This window comes from Lissotriton vulgaris, chromosome 4_1 (assembly GCF_964263255.1).
Source record: "Lissotriton vulgaris chromosome 4_1, aLisVul1.2, whole genome shotgun sequence".
NCBI lineage: Eukaryota > Metazoa > Chordata > Amphibia > Caudata > Salamandridae > Lissotriton > Lissotriton vulgaris.
In genome coordinates this window covers 1604581845-1604605317 of record NC_141691.1, presented here as the reverse complement: position 1 = coordinate 1604605317, position 23473 = coordinate 1604581845, and the positions used below count along the sequence as shown (strand labels likewise).

General features: G+C 47.4%; 1 protein-coding gene across 3 annotated transcripts in view; it reads left to right on the top strand.

The window, feature by feature from the left end:
- NCOA2 (nuclear receptor coactivator 2) overlaps positions 1-23473 on the top strand; it is a 768019-nt gene that overhangs the window by 508266 nt on the left and 236280 nt on the right. For all 3 annotated transcript variants that reach the window (XM_086965858.1, XM_086965859.1, XM_086965857.1), the window contains exon 15: positions 15424-15589. In XM_086965858.1, the coding sequence (XP_086821984.1) occupies positions 15424-15589 (166 nt within the window). The remainder of the gene's footprint in view (positions 1-15423; positions 15590-23473) is intronic.

Below are 23473 nucleotides of genomic sequence, written 5' to 3'. Positions count from 1 at the left end.
GTTATCTTTTGCATCTACAGTGAACAAGCCTAGCCTACACATCATTGTTTTACATCTTTCAGCAGTTGCTACATATCTTCAAAACAGACAACATGTATCCTTATTCAATGTTCCAGTAATTAAAGCCTTTATGGAAGGCCTCAAGTGAATAATACCACCAAGAGTACCAGCTGCACCTGCCTGGAACCTTAAGATTGTTTTCACCATGCTTATGGGTCCTCCTTTTGAACCATTGCACAATTGTACATTACAAATTCTTTCTTGGAAGGTTGCCTTTCTAAATGCTGTCACTTCTCTAAAATATGTTGGTGAGGAACAGGCACTAACCTTAGAAGAACCGTTCTTACAACTTCATAGAAATCAAGTGGTTTTTCGTACAAACCCCAAATTCCTTCCAGAAATGGTCTCTGCTTTTCATATTAATCAATCAGTTGTTACCCGTTTCCTTCCCTCAACCAGAAACCGCTCTACATACACTTGATGTCAAAAGAGCACTTCTATATTATAGTGATAGAGCAAAAGATTTACGCGAAACAACTTTTTATTGCCTTTGCTTCACTCCATAAGGGAAAACTTGTCTCTAAATCTGGTATTTCTAGCTGGATTGTTAAATGTATTCAAATTTGCTATGCTAAAGGTACGGGAACTTCAACTATACCTCCTAGAGCACATTCTACATGCAAAATAGGAGCATCTATGGTCTTTTTAGGCAATATTCTCATAGCTGACATATGTAAGGCGATACAAAAGGGGATGATGGACGGAGCGTTTGAGCAAATCAAACACTCACCCCCAGTCTATGTAAGGCAGCTACATGGTCCACACCAGACACATTTACCAAACATTATTGTGTGGATGTATTAGCACGTCAACAAGCTAATGTCGGACAAGCCATCCTAAAAACACTCTTTCAGACACCTGCAACACCCTCTTGTTAGCACCGCTTTGGGAGAATTCTGCTATACAGTCTATGCAGTGGGTATCTACAGCACACATGCCTCGAACGGATTATGTTAATTACCCTGTAAGCATCTGTTCTTGGCATATAGAGCTGTAGATTCACATGTGCCCTCCCTCCTCCCTGTACATCTATGGTTGTAGCAGTTCATATTACTTACATTATACACACACATGGACATCTGTATACTACACTTACTTACTCCATTCTCACCCTCTTGCGGGAAAACAATGGAATCAATGACCTCCGAAAGGACAGGACTTGAAAATCTTCAAAGAAAAAAGACTTGCAAATATCCAGACCCAGCACTAGATGGTAGGAGTATGCAGAGCATGTGAATCTACAGCTCTATATGCCAAGAACAGATGCTTACAGGGTAAGTAACATAATCCTTCCTCTGGGTCCCAGGAGATATGTATGTTTATCTCCTGAAAGTTTCCCAGGATGATCTTAACATTAGTGATGTCTATTGTCCGAAATTCCTCTTTGTAAGGGAGAGCACAATGATTTAGGCCAATTCACCTGCAAACCCAAGGCTTCTCCATATATTTTAGTGATGTGTAAGTCTAGGAATGGAGACGTGAGGTTTTTGCATGTGTAAGAGGACATTGCCAGCATATTGAGCTATTCAAACTTATATTTCTTGGTCCAAGTTAATGCCCCAGGCCTGAGCATTCTAAGTATTACCGGTCCCCATGGGCTTCATATCTGAAAGAAACAGGTTAGTATTAGATTCCTTACCTTAGAATATCCCCAGGCGTCAGACTGAATCCGGAAACTTTTGCGTAGCAGTACCCTTGCGTGTCGGTAGGCGTCGTCTGCGACTCCGCGTCCATCGTCTGCGCCGGGATGACGTCACCGGAGTACTTAGACGCCACCCTCACGCGCTGACGTCAGTTTTTCTTTTTTCCGCGCCAGCAAGCGCCGATCCGGAAAAAGTAGTCCCATAGTCACTTTTTTACTAACTTTTTCGATCATTTTTGATCATCTTTCGAAGTCACTCGACTCGGGCGGTGGCGGTAGGGATGCCCGGGTTCAAACCCTGCATCGATTGTAGCCGACTGATGTCGGTTACCGACCCCCATCGCCGGTGGCTTCACTGTCTGGGCCCGACCACAAGTCCTGCTCCGACTGCCGGGCCCTGACGTCCAAAGCTAGACGGGAGCGGTCCCGCAAGCGACTCGAGCTCCTGCAGTCGGCCCGCGCCGCTCGAAGTCCCGGTCCGGAAGGAGGTCGAGGGACAGGTCGCGGGATCGGAGTCACCACAGTTCCGGGAGTAGTCATCAATCTTCGGGCTCGAAATCCTCAGGGCTGAGGCACAATAAGTCGAAGAGGCAACATTGCTCTTCTGACTCCCCCGACGCTCGCGCGGCGTGGCCGGGGGTTCGGGCGACACCGCCCACGCGAAGCCGCAGGCGTCGCGGCCTGCTCCATACCCGCTGGTCCCTGGGCAGAACGCGACGCCGGAGATGGAGGCATTCCTCATGGCCATGAGGTCGCTCACTCCTACGTCTGGTTCCGCGGCGCCTTCGGGCCAAGCGGCCCCGACTGGGTCCCCAAGCGGGCCGGGTGCTTCGACCCTGGCGACTTCGGTCCCGGCGCCGCAGGGCCCCGTTGGATCCGGTTCCGGATCGACCTCGCCGACGCCGGCCCCCAGGGTGTCGCCTCCAGCGCTGTCCCAGGACGACGTCGACCCCGGTCCTACCCTTGATTCGGGCCCGGCGCCGTATTCGACGCCGCTAGGAGATTTTTACTTCTACGACCCGGCCCCTTCCTTTGACTCTCTGAGTATCAGGAGATGGGTGGCGAGGAGGATTGGGAGGGGTCCGAGGACCCTCTGTCACGTGAGTGCCAGTCTTCTCAGGACTGGGCAGGTGAGCTAGGGGAGGTCAGTGGTCTGGACACCTCGCCAGACACTGGTTTTGTCTCCCCTCCTACCGTGGCTTCAGGGGAGGGGGCTGCCTATAGTGTGGTGCTGACGCGGGCTGCCAAGAGCTTGGGCCTTGTGCTCCCCGTCACGGCCGTGAGGACTAACCTCCTCACTGAGGTCCTTAAACTGCAGGCAAGCTCGGCTGAGCCTCTGCTACCGTTTAATGAGGCCTTGTCAGACGTTCTTCTGGGCACTTGGTCCAAGCCCACTACAGGTCCGCTTGTAGATAGGAACGTGGCCAGGCCTCCGGGCGACCTTTGCTTCCTGTCCACCCACCCCATCCCGAGAGCCTGGTCATCCAGGCCTCTAACTCCCAGATCGCATTCCCGACGGCTCCCCCCGATCGGGAATCCAAGAGGTACGAACAGTATGGTAAAAAGATGTTCTCCTCCCTTAGTTTGGGGTTGCGGTCAGTCAACACCGTGTGCCTCTTGGGCTGTTACACCCACTCTCTGTGGGACACGGTCGCGGACGTGCTGCCACAATGTCCGGAGGGGGTCCGGACTAAACTCACCCAAGCCCTTGTGGTGGGTCGAGATGCGGCACGGTATTCCATCCGGTGTGGGCTGGATACCACGGACTTGCTGGGCAGAGCGATGGCAACGACGGTGGCGATTCGTCGCCACGCCTGGCTGAGGTCCGCCAACTTTTCGGCTGATGTCCAAAACACCCTTATGGACTTGCCGCTTGATGGCCGTCGCCTCTTTGGCGACAAGGCAGGCAGTGCGCTTGAGCGCTTTAAGGACTCCAGGGCCACGGCCAAGTCCTTAGGCCTCTCGGCCCAGCACCAGCAAACTGTTGCCTTTCGCTCCTTTCATGGCCAAGGAAGGGGCGCCCCCACACGTCCTGCCAGCCACGGCCTGCAGACTAACATCCCGTGCGGTGGTGGGCGTGGTAACCGCCGTGGCGGCGGTCGGGGACAGCGGCGAGGTCAGTCCACACCTACCCCTGCAGCATCCGCCTCGAAACCCTCCTAGTCTGAGCTTTCAGGCCCATGTGACACCAGAGGGGGCAGGGTTTGCCATCACCTCCTCCACTGGCGCACTGTCACATCGGACAGGTGGGTGCTGCAAATCGTCCGAAGGGGCTACTCTCTCCCCTTCGAGGCGACCCCTCCAGCCATGCCACCGCAGTACCACCACGTGTCGGGGGATCACTTGAGTCTTCTACAAGAGGAAGGTAGGGGGCCATTGAGCGCGTTCCTGGGCCAGAAGTAGAGTGTGGTTGTTACTCCCACTACTTTCTGGTTCCCAAGAAGGGCAAAGGGGTCCTACGCCCTATCTTGGACCTGCGGAACGTCAACAGTTTCCTCCGGAAGGAGAAGTTCAAGATGCTGACTTTGGCTCTGGTCTTAGCTGCCCTGGACCCGGGAGACTGGATGGTAGTGTTGGACTTGCAGGACGCTTATTTTCACATCCCTGTCCTGCCGGCCCACCGGGGTTACCTGCGGTTCACGGTAGGCCACGAGCACTTTGAGTTTACCGTGCTCGCCTTCAGCCTTACCAGCGCCCCACGGGTGTTCAGGAAGGTGATGGGCGGTGGTCGCAGCTCATTTGCGCAGGTTACGGGTTTGTCTTCCTCTCCCTCGACGACTGTTTGTTAAAGGCGGGCTCGCCTCATACAGTCGTCAGCCACCTCCAGACTGCGGCCGACCTGCCCGTGCTGGGGTTCTCCATCAATGTGTCGAAGTCACACCTGTGTCCCTCTCAGAATCTCCTCTTCATCGGAGCGGTTCTAGACTCAGCGTAGTTTCGGGTTTATCCTCCCGAACAGCGGGTTCGGGATATTCAGGCTCTGATTCAGATCTTTCAGCTGTTATCCCGAGTCTCGGTAGTGTGTTGTTTTTTTAAAAAAATGTTATTGAGGTACTTTGAAATCAAAATAAACAATAGCATGTTTAAGGTCAGTCAGCAAAAAAGAAACAGAGTAATATCAAAAATACTATCAAGAATACAAAATAACAAATACAGGGAGAAAATCATAATATACTTTTTAGATACCAAACATAAAAGTACAACTAGTCAAAAACTGAATTTCAGATTTTGTCGAACTTTCGAATCCCTCCGATTCGTTGTGCATATAGCAGTTCAGTCTTCCTTACACTTTTCATTTTATCTAACCATTCCTGGAACAGGGGAACATGTATTGACTGCCAGTTCTGAAGTATCAGAGATCTTGCCACAGCTGAGACCATATACTACAGTTTAACCAAATGATCTGCCAAACCAAGACCTGGGTCGTAGCCATATATTGTTATTTGAAGAGTGCGAGTGATCCTGATATTGTAATTCGAGCCAAGAAAATCAAAAATGTTGTTCCAAAATGTCAGAATTTTCGGACACAGTGCAATAATGTGGGACCAATTGGCAGGAGCAAAATGCCTACATCCAAAGCAAGTAGCCGACGTATTAATATACATTTTAGCGATTAGAGCAGGAGTACAATATAGTAACCATTTATTAAAGAAGAGCATTCTGCGCCAATTGGACCCTCTCAATACACTAAAGTTTAATTTATTTAGGACTTTCCAAGTATTAAAAGACATATTATGATTCTCATGTTCCTGCCATTTTTTGATTGCTTTTATACTAAGATCTTTCTCAATACATTGAACAAGACAGCGTTTCCATTCCCTCGGCTTTCTAACCGATGATGTTGCAAAGAGGTCATTCCATATCTGATTAGGGGTGCTAATATGTTCAAAGTCTAGTAGATTCAGCGTTTTGTAAAATCTAATATAAAAGCCACTTAGCAGGAACTTTCCTTGAATCCGTTGTGACATCTGTGCCGGAGTTAGCCACCGGCCATCTCTACAGAAATCTGCTAATTTATGAAACCCTGCACTGTGCCAATTACCTACGATTTCCGAACTGATTTTTCTCTCGGTATGTGCAAAAACGTGTCTTGGAGTCATAAGGTTAAACTGTGGAAGGGAGTATCTTTCAAACATACCATCTCTTCTTTTGAGAAACCAATTCATAGTCTTATATCTGACGAGTTTCGGAGATCTAGGCACTAATAACGGAGAGGGAATTTGAGTTTCAAGACAAATTAAATCCATAAAGAAATTAATAAATAAATCTGGACCTTGAATTTCTGACTTAAATCTATTTAAGTATTGAGCCAAATAGGCGTTATAATAATCTTTAATGTTTGGTAACGCAAGACCTCCTTGCTCTGTATCTGCATATATTGTCTTTATTGGTATGCGAGGAGTTTTCTTACCCCATATAAACCCAGAAAACAAAGACTCTATTTTTAAGAAAAAGGAACCTGGGAGAAAACCAGGGATTGTTGAAAATAAAAAATTAAAAAGTGGAAGGATAGACATTTTAATCAGGGCGACTCGGCCCAAAATGGATAATGGGAGCGGGTTCCATCTAATAAACATGGAGCGAACTCTCTGAAGGAGCGGGTCAAAGTTAAGCCCATACAGATCCGAAACAGACACGGAAAACAGAACTCCTAGTTTTGCAGCGTGAATCTTTCTGGATTCACTATGCTGTCCATATTCCGCGGTCTTGTGGGTGGGTCCGGATTCGTAGTCTTTTCTTTGTTTTTTTTTTTTTTTTTTCATAGCCCAGGTGGGCGTCGGCGTCACCCCTCCTCGGGTGCATTTCCGGTGACGTCGGCATGCTTCCTGCGGAAGCTCCCACTCTTGGGCGCCATCTTCAGATTCTTTTTTCCGCGGTCGGGTCTGGATCGTTCCCGTTGGGCTCCAGACATTTTTGGAGAAAGTTCAAGGAAAAGACTGAAATTGGAGAAGAAATTCACCAGAAGACTACGGAAGACTTCGCCGATCACTGACCAGCGAAGAAGAAGGAGAAATCATCGAGAACTTCGACGATCGTCGACGTCCACGCGGCCAGGGAGGCCTTGAACACTCGATTATGGACAACACACCATTCAAGTTCTGCCGTAACTGCCACCACAAGTACGTGCAGAAGGACCAACACCCGGTTTGCAACCTTTGCCTACCGGTAGACCACAGAAGCGAGGACTGCAACGCCTGCTCCGCCTTCGCCCCGAAGACCCTTCGTGTGAGAAAGAGCCAGAGGGTAGCGCACGCCACCCTCCAAGGAAAAGCCCCGACGCCATCGCTGTACGAGCTGGGGATGTCCTCAGAGGAAGAGGACAACGCTGCCGCCGAAGACGACAGCTACACGGTCGTAGAGACCGATTACACGAAGACATCTGATAAGGTAGGAGACTCGTCGTTCCCCAAGAACACGAGAGACTCTGAGTCTCGAAAAAACGAGGGCAAGGCCCCGAAAGCGCCGACGCAGAAACACCTGGCGTCCGCGACTACTCACAGGCCCAGCGGATCCTCTGAGAAGGAGTCCCCGGCGCCGAGAGCTGTTGAACAGCAGAAGTCGTCGAAAATCGCCCCCGAAAGGGACCGATCGACGCCGAGGGAGAAAGACCCTAAGGCCCCGATGCCGTCCAGGGACTCGAAACCCAGTTCGACGTCCAAGTCTCCGGCACCAAAAATCTCGCCGCCGAGCCAAGCGCCGAAGAGAGGGGCCGAACCACCCGGCGCGGACCACGCGGCCAAGATGGAGAAGAAAAGAAGGCGCCATGAAGCCAAAATGGAAAACATCTTGCAGCGGAAGAAAGATTTCAACGCCAAGATGAGAGCCTTCACGATTCCCCAAAAGACCAAGCCACCCGTGCTGGAACTGGTCGAGGAGGAACACGAAAACGTCGAGGAACATGACCCTGGCGTCGAAATGGTCGACGACCAGGAAGATGACGAGAACCCCTACGAGAGTTACAACTATGGGGAAGAAGAGGACAGCAGGATGGACGCCGAGTCTGCCACCTCTGACCCGCAGGAGGAGGATTACCTGGATGTCGACGCCGAAAGCCCGGAGGAGGCGGTCGACACATATCCCTCGAGGCCATCGCCACCGGACGACATCGGGGCCTACAACTCGGTGATAAGGTCTGCGGCAGCAGCTTTTAAGCTCAAGCTCGACGGAGAGAAGCAGAAAGCGGACTTTCTTCTCGAGACATTACTCTCCACGCAAAGAAGAAGCCAGTATCTGCCAATGCTCGAAAGCGTCTTGGCGCAGGGGATGGAAGCGTTCAGGGAGCCCGCAACATGCAAGGCAGTCACTCCCAGAACGGAGAAGAAGTACAAGCATTCCTCAAAGGACCCAGCCTACATTCAGGGCACAGTCTCAGCTGACTCCAGCATCACGGCCCCAGCAAGGAAGAGGGCTAACGTGCCCACTACTTCTGGGCCACCACCTGATAAGGAGAGCAAAAGGATGGACCTAGTGGGCAGAAGGATCGAACGGAATGCCGCGACCCAATGGCGCATGGCTAATTCCAATGCCCTCATAAACAGGCACATGTACCAGATCATAGAGGAGCTGGGACGGCTGGTGAAAGACCTGCCCCAGGAGGCCAGGCAGAAGGCCGAGAAACTGGTGGAAGACGGGAAGAATGCGGCAAATTGTTGCCTCAAGACGGCCCTGGATGGAGCAGACACCTCCAGCAGGCTCATGATGATGGGTGTCACTGAAAGAAGACACGCCTGGCTCAGAATCTCGGGCTTAAAACCAGAGGTGCAACACAGCATCTTGAACACACCGTTCAACGGCGAGACGCTGTTCGGAACAGCAGTTGATGACAAACTCAGCCAACTAAAGAAGGACAATGAAACTGCAAGATCCATGGGAGCATTGCAGTTCAGAGGCAAGAAAAGGGGCACCCAGTCACAGAGGCCCGGCGGAAGGGGTGGAAACCAGCCAGGTACATCACACCAGGCTTTCCAACAGACGGACCAGGCAGACTCGCAGGCGCAGCCGAGTCAGCAGAAGCAGTCCTGGCAGTACCAATCAAGAGGCCAGTCCTTTCGAGGGAGAGGAAATGGACGAGGACAGCATAAAAGAGGGGGCCAGCAGCCCGCCTCTAAATGACTTCAAAAAGATCCGTGTGGCCGCCCACAGAAAAGATCCCAGGGGGCAGCACGTACAAAGCGGTCAAGACAAACTGGACACCTACCACCACATAACACCAGTGGGTGGAAGATTAAGATTCTACCTCCAGGAATGGAGAGAAATCACATCAGACAAATGGATCCTCAACATCATCCAATTCGGATACTGCATAGAGTTGGAAGGGAGGCCAACAAGCAGGAAACCAAACAGAAAGCCACTACCAAACAATCAGCTAGAGCGGCTTCAGGAAGAAGCAAAAGAACTCCTACAAAAGCAGGCCATAGAACGGGTTCCCTTCAAGGAAAGAAACAAGGGAATATACTCAACGTACTTCCTCGTACCAAAGGTAGACGAGACAATGAGACCCATTCTGGACCTGAGGTTCCTGAACAAATTCATAAGAACACAAAAATTCAAAATGACCTCCCTGCAAGAGGTGCTACCGCAATTGCAGATCGGAGACTTCATGGTCACGATAGACCTCAAGGACGCCTACCTGCACATCCCAATGAACGTAAAGCAGAAGCATATGCTCAGGTTCACGATCGGAGAAAGCCACTACCAGTTCACTACACTAGCCTTCGGGCTAAAATCAGCACTGAGGGTCTTCACAAAGTGCCTCGCTTCAGTCGCAGCGCACCTACGAAGGCAGGGAATACACGTATACCCTTACCTGGACGACTGGTTGGTGAAAGCAAACTCGCACCAGAAATGCAAGCAACACGCACATACAGTGACGAGCACGCTAATAAACCTGGGGTTCTCCATCCATTGGAAGAAATCGTCAATGGAGCCGGAACGAGTGAAGATCTTCCTGGGGGCACAGATCAACACCTTACAGGGCAAGGTGTTCCCCAGCGAGAAGAGAGCAAGGGCTCTGGTGAGGGAAACTCGCCTCTACCGGAGGGGACAAGCTCGGACAGTGAGGACTGCGAGCAAGATCTTGGGGATGATGACATCATGCATCCACCTGGTACCGAATGTACGACTTCACATGAGACCCATCCAATAATGGCTCCAGGAACAATGGTCACAGGCTTCAGGCAGTTGGGAGGATCTAGTGGTTGTGACGCACGCAGTGCAGAAGGAGATGACATGGTGGACCATGGAGAACATAACAAGGGAAAAGCCTCGAACGCCCCCAACACCAACAGTGACCATCACCACAGACGCATCCCTGAAGGGATGGGGCACTCACATGGAGGAACTCAAAGTGAGGGGACTGTGGACACCAACAGATGCGACAAAGCACATCAATTACCTAGAATTGAATACAATCTTCCTTGCACTGAAAGCCTTCCAAACAAGGCTGTACAAGCACAAGGTGTTACTACAGACAGACAACACCACAGCGATGTTCTACATCAACAAGCAGGGTGGAACACAGTCAACCACGCTTTCAACACTGGTGCAGGAGATATGGAGATGGGCCATCCCCCTCAGGATAGACCTGCTAGCCATACACCTACCAGGGAAGGAGAACATTCAAGCAGACTGGCTCAGCAGACAGACATCGGCATCCCACGAGTGGGAGCTCAATGCTCAGGAGACGAGGTGGTTGTTCAACAGGTGGGGAACGCCATCAGTGGACCTGTTTGCAACACGCCAGAATGCCAAAACTTCGCATCCAGACAACCCGTAGAGGGGTCCCTTGGGAATGCCCTATGGATAGATTGGTCCGGGACATTTGCTTACGCTTTTCCCCCGATACGACTGATGCACAGAGTACTGAGCAAGTGCAGAGCGAGCAACATGACCCTGATACTGGTCGCGCCACAGTGGGCCAGGCAGACATGGTACTCGCAGATCATGGAGATGACACAGAGTGCACCCCACAGATTCGGCAGGAGAAAAGACCTGCTCTCCATGCACAATGGAGAGGTACTGCACCCAGAGCCAGAGAGCCTGAGCCTAGTGGCATGGCTGTTGAGGACATAGAGTTCGCACATTTGAGACTGCCAGAAAGCCCCCTCAGGGTCCTTCGGGAGGCACGAAGGCCCAGCACACGAAAGTGCTATGTGGCAAAGTGAAATAGATTCACGATGTGGTGCAGGAAAGAAAGGCTTCACAAAAAAATGAAGGACTCCACAGTGCTAAAATACCTGACGCACTTACTGGAAAAGAACCTCAGCTCGTCCTCCTTGAGAGTCCACTTGGCAGCGATAGTCGCCTACACAAGGCGCAATGTCATCAGTTCTGCGTGTTGGAATTTCCAAGGCGCCACTCGCTCGGAGACGCTTTTCATCGCGAGTGGAGCTGCAGTCTGTTGTACGCCTTTCCGCCTATGACACTTCTGCCCAGAGTGCTGAAGAAGATCAGACGCGACTGGGCCCAAGTTATCCTTGTGACTCCGGACTGGGTACGAAGATACTGGTATCCCGAGCTACTCAGCATGTCTTTCGATCCCCCGATTCGTCTGCCTCTTCAGGAGGACCTTGTGTCGCAGCAGCAGGGGACGGTCCTCCACCTGAACCTGTCCAGTCTCCACTTACATGCGTGGAGATTGAGCGGCTGCAGTTGAGGCCATTTGACTTGCCTCCTGAAGTCTGGAACAAATTTGTGGCATGGTGCACAGCAAAGGCTGTGGATCCCCTTTCTGCTCCTCTTTCAGAGGTTCTCCTCTTTCTTCTCTCTCTTGCTCAGCAACGCTCTGCTCTTGGCAATATCAAGGGCTACCTCTCTGCTATTTCCGCCTTCTTAAGGCTCCCTGATCAGCCCTCTTTGTTCCAGTCCCCAGTTGTAAATAGGTTTTTGAAGAGCATCACTCATATGTTTCCTCCTGTTCCTTTCGTGATGCCTCAGTGGGACTTGAACCTTGTTCTGACCGATCTGATGTGCGCTCCTTTCGAGCCACTTCATAACTGTCCTCTTCGTCTCCTTACTCTTAAGACTGCATTCCTGGTTGCCATCACCTCTGCCAGGAGGGAGAGTGAGCTCCAGGCTCTTTCCTCTAAACCTCCCTTCCTTTTTGTCCATCCGGACACAGTTGTGTTGCGGACGCGACCCTCTTTCCTGCCCAAGGTAGTCACAGCCTCTCACATCGGGCAGTCCATCACCTTACCCACCTTCTTTCCGCCTCCGCATCCCTCGAAAGAGGAAGAGAGTCTCCACCGTCTGGACCCAAAACATGCACTCTCATTCTATTTGGATCGCACACGCCAGTTCCGGGTGGATGACAAACTCTTTGTTGGTTACGTGGGCGCTAAGAAAGGTCGGGCGGTGCACAAGTGGACCATCTCTCGGTGGGTCGTGCTGTGCATCAAGGTATGCTACTCTTTGGCTAAAAAGGAGCCTCCTGTTGGGCTGAGGGCCCATTCCACTTGGGCCACGGCAGCTACTACTGCCCTGGGTCGGGGAGTCCCCTTGCAGGACATCTGTCGGGCAGCTACGTGGGCCTCGCTGCACACGTTTGCAAGACACTACTCCCTGGTCAGCCAAGTCTTGAGAGATGACTTTTTCTTCCGTTCTCCAGGACTTTCTGGTGTGATCATTGGTTCGCAGACCCACCACCAGGGTTGGTATTGCTGGGGTATCTATTCTAAGGTAAGGAATCTAATACTAACCTGTTTCTTTCAGATGCATTAACAGGGCCCTAGTTTCATGGTACCAGTGTTGGTTTTTATCATGGCTCTGCGTTTCTGGTGCGGGAAAGCTATGTATAAGAACTGATGTCCGTGCGCGAGGGCGCCGTCTAAGTACTCCGGCGACGTCATCCCGACGACTGACGCGGAGCCGCAGACGACTACTACCGACGCGCAAGGGTACTGCTACGCAAAAGTTTCCGGATCCAGTCTGAGGCCTGGGGATATTCTAAGGTAAGGAATCTAATACTAACTACTGTTTCTTACAGATATATCGTTACCGAAGGTAAGTAACTTGTGCTATAAGGGTAAAAAGTAGAGGGGACAAGTTGCGTCCTTGGCGAATTCCACTTTCAGTTGTAAACGACCAGGACAACGTTCTGTTTACCCGAACGCACGCTCAGGGATTGGAATAGAGTAATTTTTTATATGCCTGGAATTTGGGGCTAAAGTTCATTCTTTCAAGGGGCCGGTGTAAGAGTGATCAGGAGACAGAATCAAATGCTTTGTTTAAGTCTACAAGGTCTACTACTATCCTCTAGTACAAAGGCTGGTCCCTTTGTAAGGCAGGAAACCATTTTGGTCCCACACTATTAGTGAGCGTATTATTTTGAGTATAGTTGATAGGACACTGGCAAATCTTTTGCCTCTGTGACTATTAATGGTGTGGGCCTGTAAAAGGAGCAGTTGGTTACTGGCTTCCTGGGTATAGACATCACTACTTGTGATCTTTCATAAATCAACAAGCCATGTGTTAATCTGGAGAGCTTCTTAAAAGAAAGCACCTAATACTCCCTCCAGCTTGCTGGCATTTGTTTTAACATCTTGGCTGCTTGACTTATTTCCCTGCAGTGCTGGACCATAATGGAAATGGGTGTGGTCATGACGAGCTCAGCTCGTCATCAGCACACGAGCACTGTGCCTCATGACGAGCTGAGCTAGTCATGAGCACCGAAGGGGCAAAAAAGAATTCTGCAGGAAATGCATTCAGACCTGGGGGTCTTCCCTAAGGATATGGATGTAATAGCCTCCAATATCTTGCATTATTACATGGCCACATAATGGACTTGGATGGTCAACTGTTGCTGGGAGAATGACCAGTATTCTGATAATTTGCCTTGCATTGCTTGTGTTATGGGATGGTGTGGGTGTGAGGACTCAAAAAAGAATAAATGCATACGTCATGCCAAATTTTGGTTGTTAAAATTAATGTAAGCACTTGTGGGAATTGGATCTCTTACTGTTATTATATATTAACACATAAAACGTGATAAAGAAATGTTTGTTTAAAAAGCAAAAGAAAAATTATTCCTCAATTACGTCTCGTAGTTTGTCAGCAAATTGACCATCTAATAGCCACCAGGAGTTCAATTACCATCGTCTCTGTACGCCTGTAAGTTGTCTAGGATTGCAGACCGAGCTATAGATACTTGTTGGGCCACCACTGCCCCCTGGGATCTGGTGTTCTGCAATGTCACCTCCCCTCATTTCACCCACCACATGTAGAGCTGCGTCACAACAGCGTCACTGATGTGGAGTCTCTCCGTCTCCCCAGGGTTTTTCAGGGCCAACCCACCCTCTGGACTAGGGGGGGATTAGTGGGATGGACGATCTGGCCCGACTTGCCTCACTTTTTTGCCCCGTGGCCTCCCAGGGTAAATGCAGGTCAATACAGGGGCCAAGGCGTTTTTTTCCGGGTTCTTCATGGCAGCGCCCCTCTGCTTGCGGGCCCCTTGTGTCCGTCATCACCAGCACTATGTGTTGCAGGGTGTGGCTCCTTCTGCAGCAAGCCCAGGCTCAGTTGGCCTGCATCAAAGCAGCAGCAAGTGGGCAGAGGGCCCCTTTCTAGACTAAAGACTGTGAACCCTCACAAACTGAGTGCATGTCGAAGGCTAATGTTGGCAGCCAGTGGCACGCTTTGTTCCAAATCAGCAGGGTTATGAATTAATGAAGCAATTGGACTGGGAGCTGATCAACTTGGGCCCGCCATTTTGGACCGTTATCCTGGAAGCCAAATATGCTTTGTTTAAGTCTTTAAAACTAGAATACAGTTTAATTTGAACAATAGATATCCTGCTCTTGCATACTAAAGCAAAAATTTGGTAAAAGCACCTTGTGTACTTAAAGAAAAGTGTGGCCCTCCGTTTGAATGGTGCGGTGAAGAATCAAGAAAGGTTTCCCACAGCATTAATCTACAATATCTGATAATACAAATGTGCGCCAATTGTGTTGGTATAGTTCTGGGAAGGTATCCCCAAAATTGATGTGGCTTCCCAACAGTACACCCCATGCCTTTCAAATGTGCCTAAATTAAAAAAAAGCTCCTTGTAAAGTTCCTCTCCTGAGCAGTATTTCTGTGCTGGAAGTCCATCCACCTAAACTATCTCTTGAACACGGTTTGTCTTTAGAAACAAAGTAAACACTAGGTCTTCCCACTAGAATTTTGAATATATATTATTGTTTACTGGTTTGTCACTTCTATTTTGTGATAATTAGCATTTTTTGTTTGTGATTTATCTCTAAATTATCTGGGTAGACTTGTGGACAGTGGCAAGTTATATAAAGGTAAAACATTTAGTTGCATGACAAAAAATGAATTCAAAATGACTCAATAGCCAATAAAAGTAAACAACCACTGCAAGATGTAAAACAAAAAAGCAGCATTCAGCACAAGATGAAACCTAATCTTACTATATTTACACATTTTAAGAGACATTTACAAAATTTCGGATCACAGAACTTCTCTTTGATGTGAGCAATATAGAAAGCAGCACTTTCAGTTATATACTATATTTTGAAGGAGATCATGTATTTGTCTATGCATTTTTTTAATACTTAGTGGTGAATTCAGAATAAAACAGCAAGGATTTCAAAGAACATGCAATCTGATAAGATATCAGATTGGGAAATATTGGCCATCCATTATCCTACATACAGTTAGTAAATAGATCATCCTCTTTCGAATATTGAAAGTTAAACCTTTATTGCATGTTACATCTTTTGCAGACAGCAGTTTGGCAGTTCTCCAGAGGAGCTGATGTGTCCACATCCGGTCTCGGAACAAGCAAATGACGAGGGGACCCTCTTGGATCAACTCTATATGGCTTTAAGGACCTTTGATGGCCTTGAAGAAATTGATAGAGCTCTTGGAATACCAGAACTTGTCAGCCAGGTACATTTTGCAGTGAATTTTAGCAATTGATATGATGCATACGAAGTTCCTGACAAAAGAAACCATCTGTAATTCAGACTACAAAAAAAATCCAGAACTGAGCATAAATGCAGACTGCAGACAGCCGAAAGTGCTCAGAGATGCAGATCTATTATTCACATTCTGGTGACATAGTATAATAAAAATGTACCAAAGCCATTCAATCTATCCTTTAGGCTGTGCAATTGGTTTTTGCTGTCAGAAAGAAAGAAAAAAAAGGTTGTGGTGAACACCATTGGCAAAAAAGACCCAGAACAATGTTGTATAACACACACTTGTCATGATGATTCGCAACCCCCTGCGTAATGACATTTGCATGAATGTGTCGTAAGGCATAGATCATTGTTTTTTTAGGTTGGGCTAGACAGTCGTGGGCTGTCTATTCGAGACCTGCAGTAATCGGTGTGTGGGCTTGATATCCATTCTCTTTCTTGCCATTGCTTTTCATTTGTCTGTCAGTGTCCTTTAAAAATCCCTGCTTGCTTGTGGTCAGTCCTACCTCTTTGTCCCTCCTTTCTTTCTTCTGTTCTTCCCACAGAGCAGGAACTTAGTACTGTCTCATTCCACTGCGGTTCTTTATCTGTTCTCTGGGGGATGATGTTTTTCTTGGTTTACTGCTCTTCCTGTTTGTCTGTGTTTCGCCTCAGTGCCCTAGCTGCTTACATTCAAATATAGCATTCTTCCTCCCACCTGCGCTTAATGCCACAGTTGTTACTGCTACCTTTTCACTGCTGCCTCCCCTATCGTGACTCCCACTCCTTTGCCTGTTTTAATTTGAAGCCTGCACTTTTGTTTCTGAATGATTCTCTTCCTTTGCCACAGTTTTCTTACAGCTTTGTTTGAAATGTTCCTTTTGTTTGTGTTTCGTGAACCTTGTGCACAGTGTTTTGTATGACTTACGAGTCTTGGCGACCGGCTCAACATCATGTGATTCTAAGGAAATCACCTAATCTTCCCTTCCCTGTGAAAGCTTATTTACTTGTACTGCTTTTTTTGTCACATACGCATAGTTTTTAGGTCTCGGCTAAGCGCGCGGAAGCGCGTTCTCGCCGAGAACCTATTGTCGGCGGGTGTGCTTCCCAGGAGACAGACACTCCTGGCCGCGCGCATCCCCTTGGAGGCGATTTGAAACTGGCACGCGCCGCCGTGGCTGTCTCCTGGGAAGCGCAAACATACATAGGCACACCTCCCCCTGCCCGCATGCGCACACACACACACACACGAGCGCACATACACGCAAGCACACAGAGACACTCCGCCTCCCCCCATCCCCCCGCCGTCGCACACAGACACACCCGAGCGCACATACACGCACACATACAGAGACACCCCCGCCGTCGCACACACACGTGCGCAAACACACACAAGCGCCCCCCGAGGCCCACTTACCGCCAATCCGGTGTTCTGTCGCCTCCGCGGGGCTCTCCCTCAGGCATGGGAGCCCCGCGTCACCACTGCTCCTCGGACCAGGAACTCCGTTGCGCGGGCTTCGCGCACAAGACGGAAGTCCCGCCCCCATGCTAGGTTTAGTCTTTGAGTGCGCGCGCACTTAACTTTTAACATTTTTTTACCATGGCCAGCAGAGAAGAAAAGCACACGTCACACTATACAGTTTCGTGGTGAATACCAGGTGCGTGAGAAATTAAATTTCAATGAAGTTATGTTCGCAGTACGGTTACACCTTCACAAACAAACAGCAAATGGCGAGTCACACCTGCAGGCAACACGCGTCAGACATAGTGCACTAAATACATAACACACATGCTTTGGACACACTATCTTTCCCACTAGACACACAGCTTAGTTATCTGGCTTCACAACAGAGAGCCTTCAAGTCCAATGGCAACGCTCTTACGGACATGATTTAGACTGCACAGCTATCTCTCAGGTTAGCCAGGTTTTACCTACACCACTCCAGCTCATACGAGGCACCGTGTTCCAGTTGTGGGCTGTTACTTGAACATCAATTACATCCTCAGTTCTGTAGCCTTGTTTGCTTCAATAGCATTAATTTAATTATAAAAGGTTAAATACCCTGATTAGTAGAGGGAAAATCTCAGCTGTGCTATTGTGTTCTGGGTTACATGGAACTATATAGACATATAGCCGTTATGTTTTAGAGAGGTGAGTTGTAGCTCATGTTTCACGAAGGCCCATAAGGCAGGCTACAGCGTCCCACATAAGACACATAACTTGGCTTTAGACAGCATCGCTGTCTCACAAGTTACACAATTTGTACACGGGTTTGCTTTAGACAGAGCTATCCCTCAGGTGAAACTGAACATGAAAGCTTTTGCAAAAGATAGCATATCTAACACGGACCAGGTACACTTACTGGGCCAGGTCTCAGCCGCACTACTCTCAGTTGACGGCAAATTTAAAAGCTCATTCTTCAGACATCAGAATTCGCTTAAAGACTTTGCTATCAGATAACAGTTATCTCTTTTGTTAAGGACGTCTAACAGCATAAAGCCTGAATCTCAGGCTAGAGCTATTCAAATGTGAAATTGGAAAATTCTAAGCACTTTGCACGATTGATTAAACCTAATATAAATAGGTTAAGTAATTTGCTCAGGATCACACTGACTGTCAGCAAGAAGCTGGGAACTCCACACTTGAAACCCAGCAGCTCAGTTGCCTGTTCACTCTTTCCTCCACCTTGGCCATCCAAAAATGTATAGTGCATACAGAGAGTTAACTTTGGTTACTTGGATTACTTAGTTTTAAGTCATGCAGAAAAACTGGATTTTGCATAGCACATTAAAGCTAAGCTTTCATACGATCTAATCTTTCATCCTGAATCTCATTTTTTGTTCTCCCTTCCTTTATCTCTCCTCTTTCACGCTAAACGTTATTGTCTTTCTTGCAAATTCCAACTCTGTGCTATAATAGAGAAACTGAGGTAATACGTCATACAGTCATGTACATTTGGACTAACATTACAAAATCAATGTTACGACCCTGATTTCCACATGTAACCCATAATGCAAGCCTTGCTTTTAGCAGTCATGTGCTGAGAATTTCATGCAGTATTACAGGATCCAGGAATACTGCTGTGCTGTAACACTACACCACTATTATAACCTTTTGAGTCAAACGTGGATGACTGGGCAACTTCTAATAGGGGCCGAAGTCTGCCACATTCCCCTAAAAGAGGCGCATTCCTTACCCTACTGACGTCCCATTTCCAGAAACCTATTGAGCCTCCTATGGATATCTCTGGCCCATTTGGAAGTTATCTCGGACCACAAAAAGTGTTGTGGTGCCATGCTAATGGGCGATTGTACACTACATGCATGGTGAATAACAATGACAACAGCTCAGTTATTTTTGCATGGTCCTTAAGGTTGCATTTATCATCATATCATATAGCAGTCTTTTTAGGTCAAGCCTGGGCAGTGCATGCACTGCTTTGCGCGGCATGCTGTATTCAGGTATGGACTTGAAGCTCCTCCCATTTCAGCCCATCTTTTCAATTGGCTCCTGTTACTGTCCTTTCTAAATGTTTGTTTTTTTAATCATGCCTAGGTTTAGTAGTTAGTCCCACTCTAGTACCGCCTTGTCTGTTTGTAACCTCCCCTGAGGACTGAAACTTTTATTTGTGTTATTGCTCGGTATGTTTTATTTAGTCTGTGAACACTATTTTCTTGAATGATTTCTCCTATTCCACTTACGACAGGTTTTCCTGTAATACAGCATGGCGCCAGCTTTTATATTTTCTTAGTATTGGAGGATGTATCATATTTACAGCCTGCACCTTTTAATTGATATTGACATTTTTTGGCAGTGCTGTCCGTTTTAACTATAGCGGCTGCGCTCCTTCCTTAACTTACGTTGTCAGCGTGGGCCGCTTTGACAATAGCGGTCCCACTCCTTTTTAGGTCAAGGCTACCGTTGCACTGCGAAGCAGTCCCCAACACTGTACAGCGAGGAACTTTCCTATTAAAGGGACAGTGCTCGCGCGCACGCATCTCTCGGAACATTTGGGGTAATCTTCAGAGCCGCTGTTGTTGACAGTGTTGCACAGCTTTCGGCTGGCTTTCATTGCCTTTCCTTTGTTGTACCGTAGAAATGACGGGCGCAGGCGAGATATCGTCAGGCCGCCACAGCTCCTCCTGCTGCGATATGCACAGAAGGCTCTGTGTGTGTGTGGCTCTGTCTGTCTGTGTGCGCGTGGGTGGCTCTGTCTGTCTGTGTGCGCGTGGGTGGCTCTGTCTGTCTGTGTGCGCGTGGGTGGCTCTGTCTGTCTGTGTGCGCGTGGGTGGCTCTGTCTGTGTGCGCGTGGGTGGCTCTGTCTGTGTGCGCGTGGGTGGCTCTGTCTGTGCGCGTGGGTGGCTCTGTCTGTCTGTGCGCGTGGGTGGCCCGGTCTGTGCGCGTGGGTGGCTCTGTCTGTGCGCGTGGGTGGCTCTGTCTGTGCGCGTGGGTGGCTCTGTCTGTGTGCGCGAGGGTGGCTCTGTCTGTGTGCGCGTGGGTTGCTCTGTCTGTGTGTGCGTGGGTGGCTCTGTCTGTCTATGTGGCTCTGTGTGTGTGTGGGTGGCTCTGTTTGTGTGTGCCTGGGTGGCTCTGTCTGTCTGTGTGTGCGTGGGTGGCTCTGTCTGTGTGTAGGTGGCTCTGTGTGGGTGGCTCTATGTGAATGGCTCTATGTGAATGACTGTGTGGGTGGCTCTGTATGTGTGTGTGGGTGGCTTTGTGTGGGCGGCTCTGTAAGTGTGTGTGGGTGGCTTTGTGTGGGCGGCTCTGTGTGGGTGCAAATGCAATAGGTCTCGCATTTGCGAGCGATTAAGCTATTGGCATTGTAAATGACAATGTCATTTATTTATGTTTTCAAAACAAAAACATAAATAAAAATAATGTCATGAGCAATGCCAATGGCTCTAACATTAACAATGCCGAGACCATTGCATTGTAAATGCTTGTTCCACAATGGTCCACGAGCTGGGGTGTTCGGAGTTAGCAGATTCATCAAGTTGCAAAGCTGTTGGCTTCTGTTAATTTTATCTAGTGCCTCGCTGAGTTGCAAAGTGAGTATGGTGCAGCAACACGTTTAATGGCCTGAAAGACATACTTTCTCTCAGAAGCCGAGTGTGCCAGTATATTGTTTTCATCAGCCACAACTCGTTTGCAGTCACTCTGTACCTTGGTACCAAATTGAACAGATGTTAGCGACATTTTAAAATATATCTGTGGAAGTATCCTTTTGGCTTTGTTTTTTAAAATATTATAAGCGCAGAGTACAAAAATTCTTTATTTGGAATAATAGGAATTCTAATTTATTTTTTATCTAGTGCGTCGGAATACTGTTTTTCTGGTTAATGACTTACTTTTAGACTTTCCTGTTTTTACCGAGTGACTTTTTGGCTTATCTGTATTCAAATGTTGTTACCTGCTTAGCTCGGGTTTGAAAAAAAATGCAGAAAACAAGGACCCCCTGAATAGAAAATTATTCAATTCCTAGGACAGGGAAAACAAATTACTTGTGTCAATCCTAGGAAATTAGTCGAAAAAAGGGGGGAACAAGTAGATCAGGGAAGACACATAGGAATCGAAACGCGCGTCGATTACATTAGTGCCACTGTATTAATAGATATTTTTATAAATTAAGTTTTTTGTGGTTGTCCTTCAAACAGTTTTATTTCATGTATGTATTTATATGTATGTTGCATATTCAGATAAAAGAACAATTTCCTATGAAGAATTCATAAAAAATATAATGTTTTTATAAATCATTGATTCCAATGTGTCTTCCCTTATCTACTTGTTCCCCCCCATTTTTTGACTAATTGCCTAGGATTTGACACACGTAATAGCTAGAGTTTGAGGTCAGTTTCCCTTTTCTTTTCATTTTTCGTTGTATTTTTTGTTTTGATAGCACTATTCATAAACATATACATATTTTTTTGCATCAGCCACAACTTTTTTGCAGTCACGCTATACCTTTCTCTGAAATTGATGAGATGCTCACGTCAAGAATTCTCTTCAATTTATAATTTGCCGCTGTAAATTTTAATGCAGAAAACAAACCTTTACATATTTGTGCTTCTGGGGCCTATGCAGGGGGTAGTGTTTTTGTTCTTTTATCCTTTATCTCCCCTCTAGCTGCACTATTGGTGTGCACTCCATAACCTAGCCATTCCGCGTGTGTTTTGCTGTTGGTAACTTTTACAGACAAATGTCTAGGGTTCAATAAAAATCACATATGCTGGTTAGAAGTGGGATAACAGTTTTTACAGCTTGGCAGACCTACTATGGATTCTACTATCTCCCACTACTCCAGACTTGTTGTTTTGCTAATTTACTGGGTTTTTTTTTCAATCAAAATGTGGTCACAAGGTCAATTTTGTATTCTGAAACCTTTAGGCTATATTTAGCAAGTAAGCACTTTCTAATGTTTACACCTTACATTCTTTGTAAACCGTGAGCAATGCAACAATGAGGCTGCAGTCTCAGCACAGGGTTAAATTCTTTGTACTTTGAGTTAAAAAGGTAAAAAGACACCATTAACTTAACTGTTAAGATTGTTAGCGGTGGTAAGCCTGGCATATGTGTGTTTTTAGTGGGACGTAAATATCTTACTAATTGCCTTAAATCACCATTTGGGAAGCTTTCAACAGTAGGGGAATTTAGTTTTAAGATCCTTACTTGTTTGGTGTAACGCGCAGATTATATTACTGGTTTTGGAGTTTATTTAACGTTTTACATTATTGTAAAAGGCAGAAATATTTATTTAGGTACTGGTTGTGTTCCCAAGTAGCGTTATATATATTGCGCTTAGAGCACTATTTGTGTTAAACATATAGCGCTTGGTGTGTGTTAACCATGCCCCATTTGGGCTTATAAACTTTTACATTATTGTTAGAGGCAGAAGTATTTCAAGTATAAATGTTGGGAATACAACAGCCACTCCATAGATTACACAGAAAGTTTAGTGAACTCTGTGTAAAAAACGGGCAAATTCATGCGCCTTGTGCCTTTTCTGAAGTGCATAATGTGACTGAATTTTCTCCAAATTGTAGTATGCTCCTGTTCATTTGCCAGCAGCAAATACCTTTTACACAAAAGAGGGAGATAGTTGAGATAAAATTACCTGTTTCGGTGGTTCGAGATGGAGCCCTATCCCCATCTTTGTTTTTTGCTGCTATGTGTTAAGCACACTGTGTGTAGTGCAGCAGTGTGTTTTTGTAATGTTTCATGTATTCTAGTTTAGGAATGGGCTGAGAGAAGCAGTGAAAGCCCAGTCACATTGAGTGGGAGCTATCTGCTTAAACACTGATGTCTTTGGGATAATATGTTCACAGAAACCTTCAACCGGACAGGGAAAAAAAACAAGCATTTGAAATGCAGTAGGTCTCGCATTGCTGACAGTTTGAGTTATTGGCGTTGTTAATAATAAGGCAACACCAATAGCTCAATCTTTCATTAATGGGAGAGCCAATGCATTGCAAATGGACCACAACATTCTCACTGTAGATGTTTAAAGCTAAAGCATGAGTGCTGCAGTAGTTTTGTAATGGAATAGCTCTTGCATTACTGAAAGTTAAGTGTTTGGCGTTTCATTATTATTAGCAATGCTAATAGCTCAAACTTTCAGCAATGCGAGACCTATTGCATTGCAGATACTTGTTTAATTTACTGTTCCAAAATCTGTCGAACCCCCCTATATAATAGAAGAAGAAAAAAGTACAGCAAAGGATGAAAGCAAGTGAAGTGGTTTTGAGTTACCAATGCAATGCCACCAATAAATACCATGAAATAACCAGGCTGAGAGCAGCACAGCTAGTGCAGGAGGAGTAGGTGCAGGAATGAAGAGGAAGCAGTGCACAGTGGTGAGGGGGGGAGAGAGAGAGA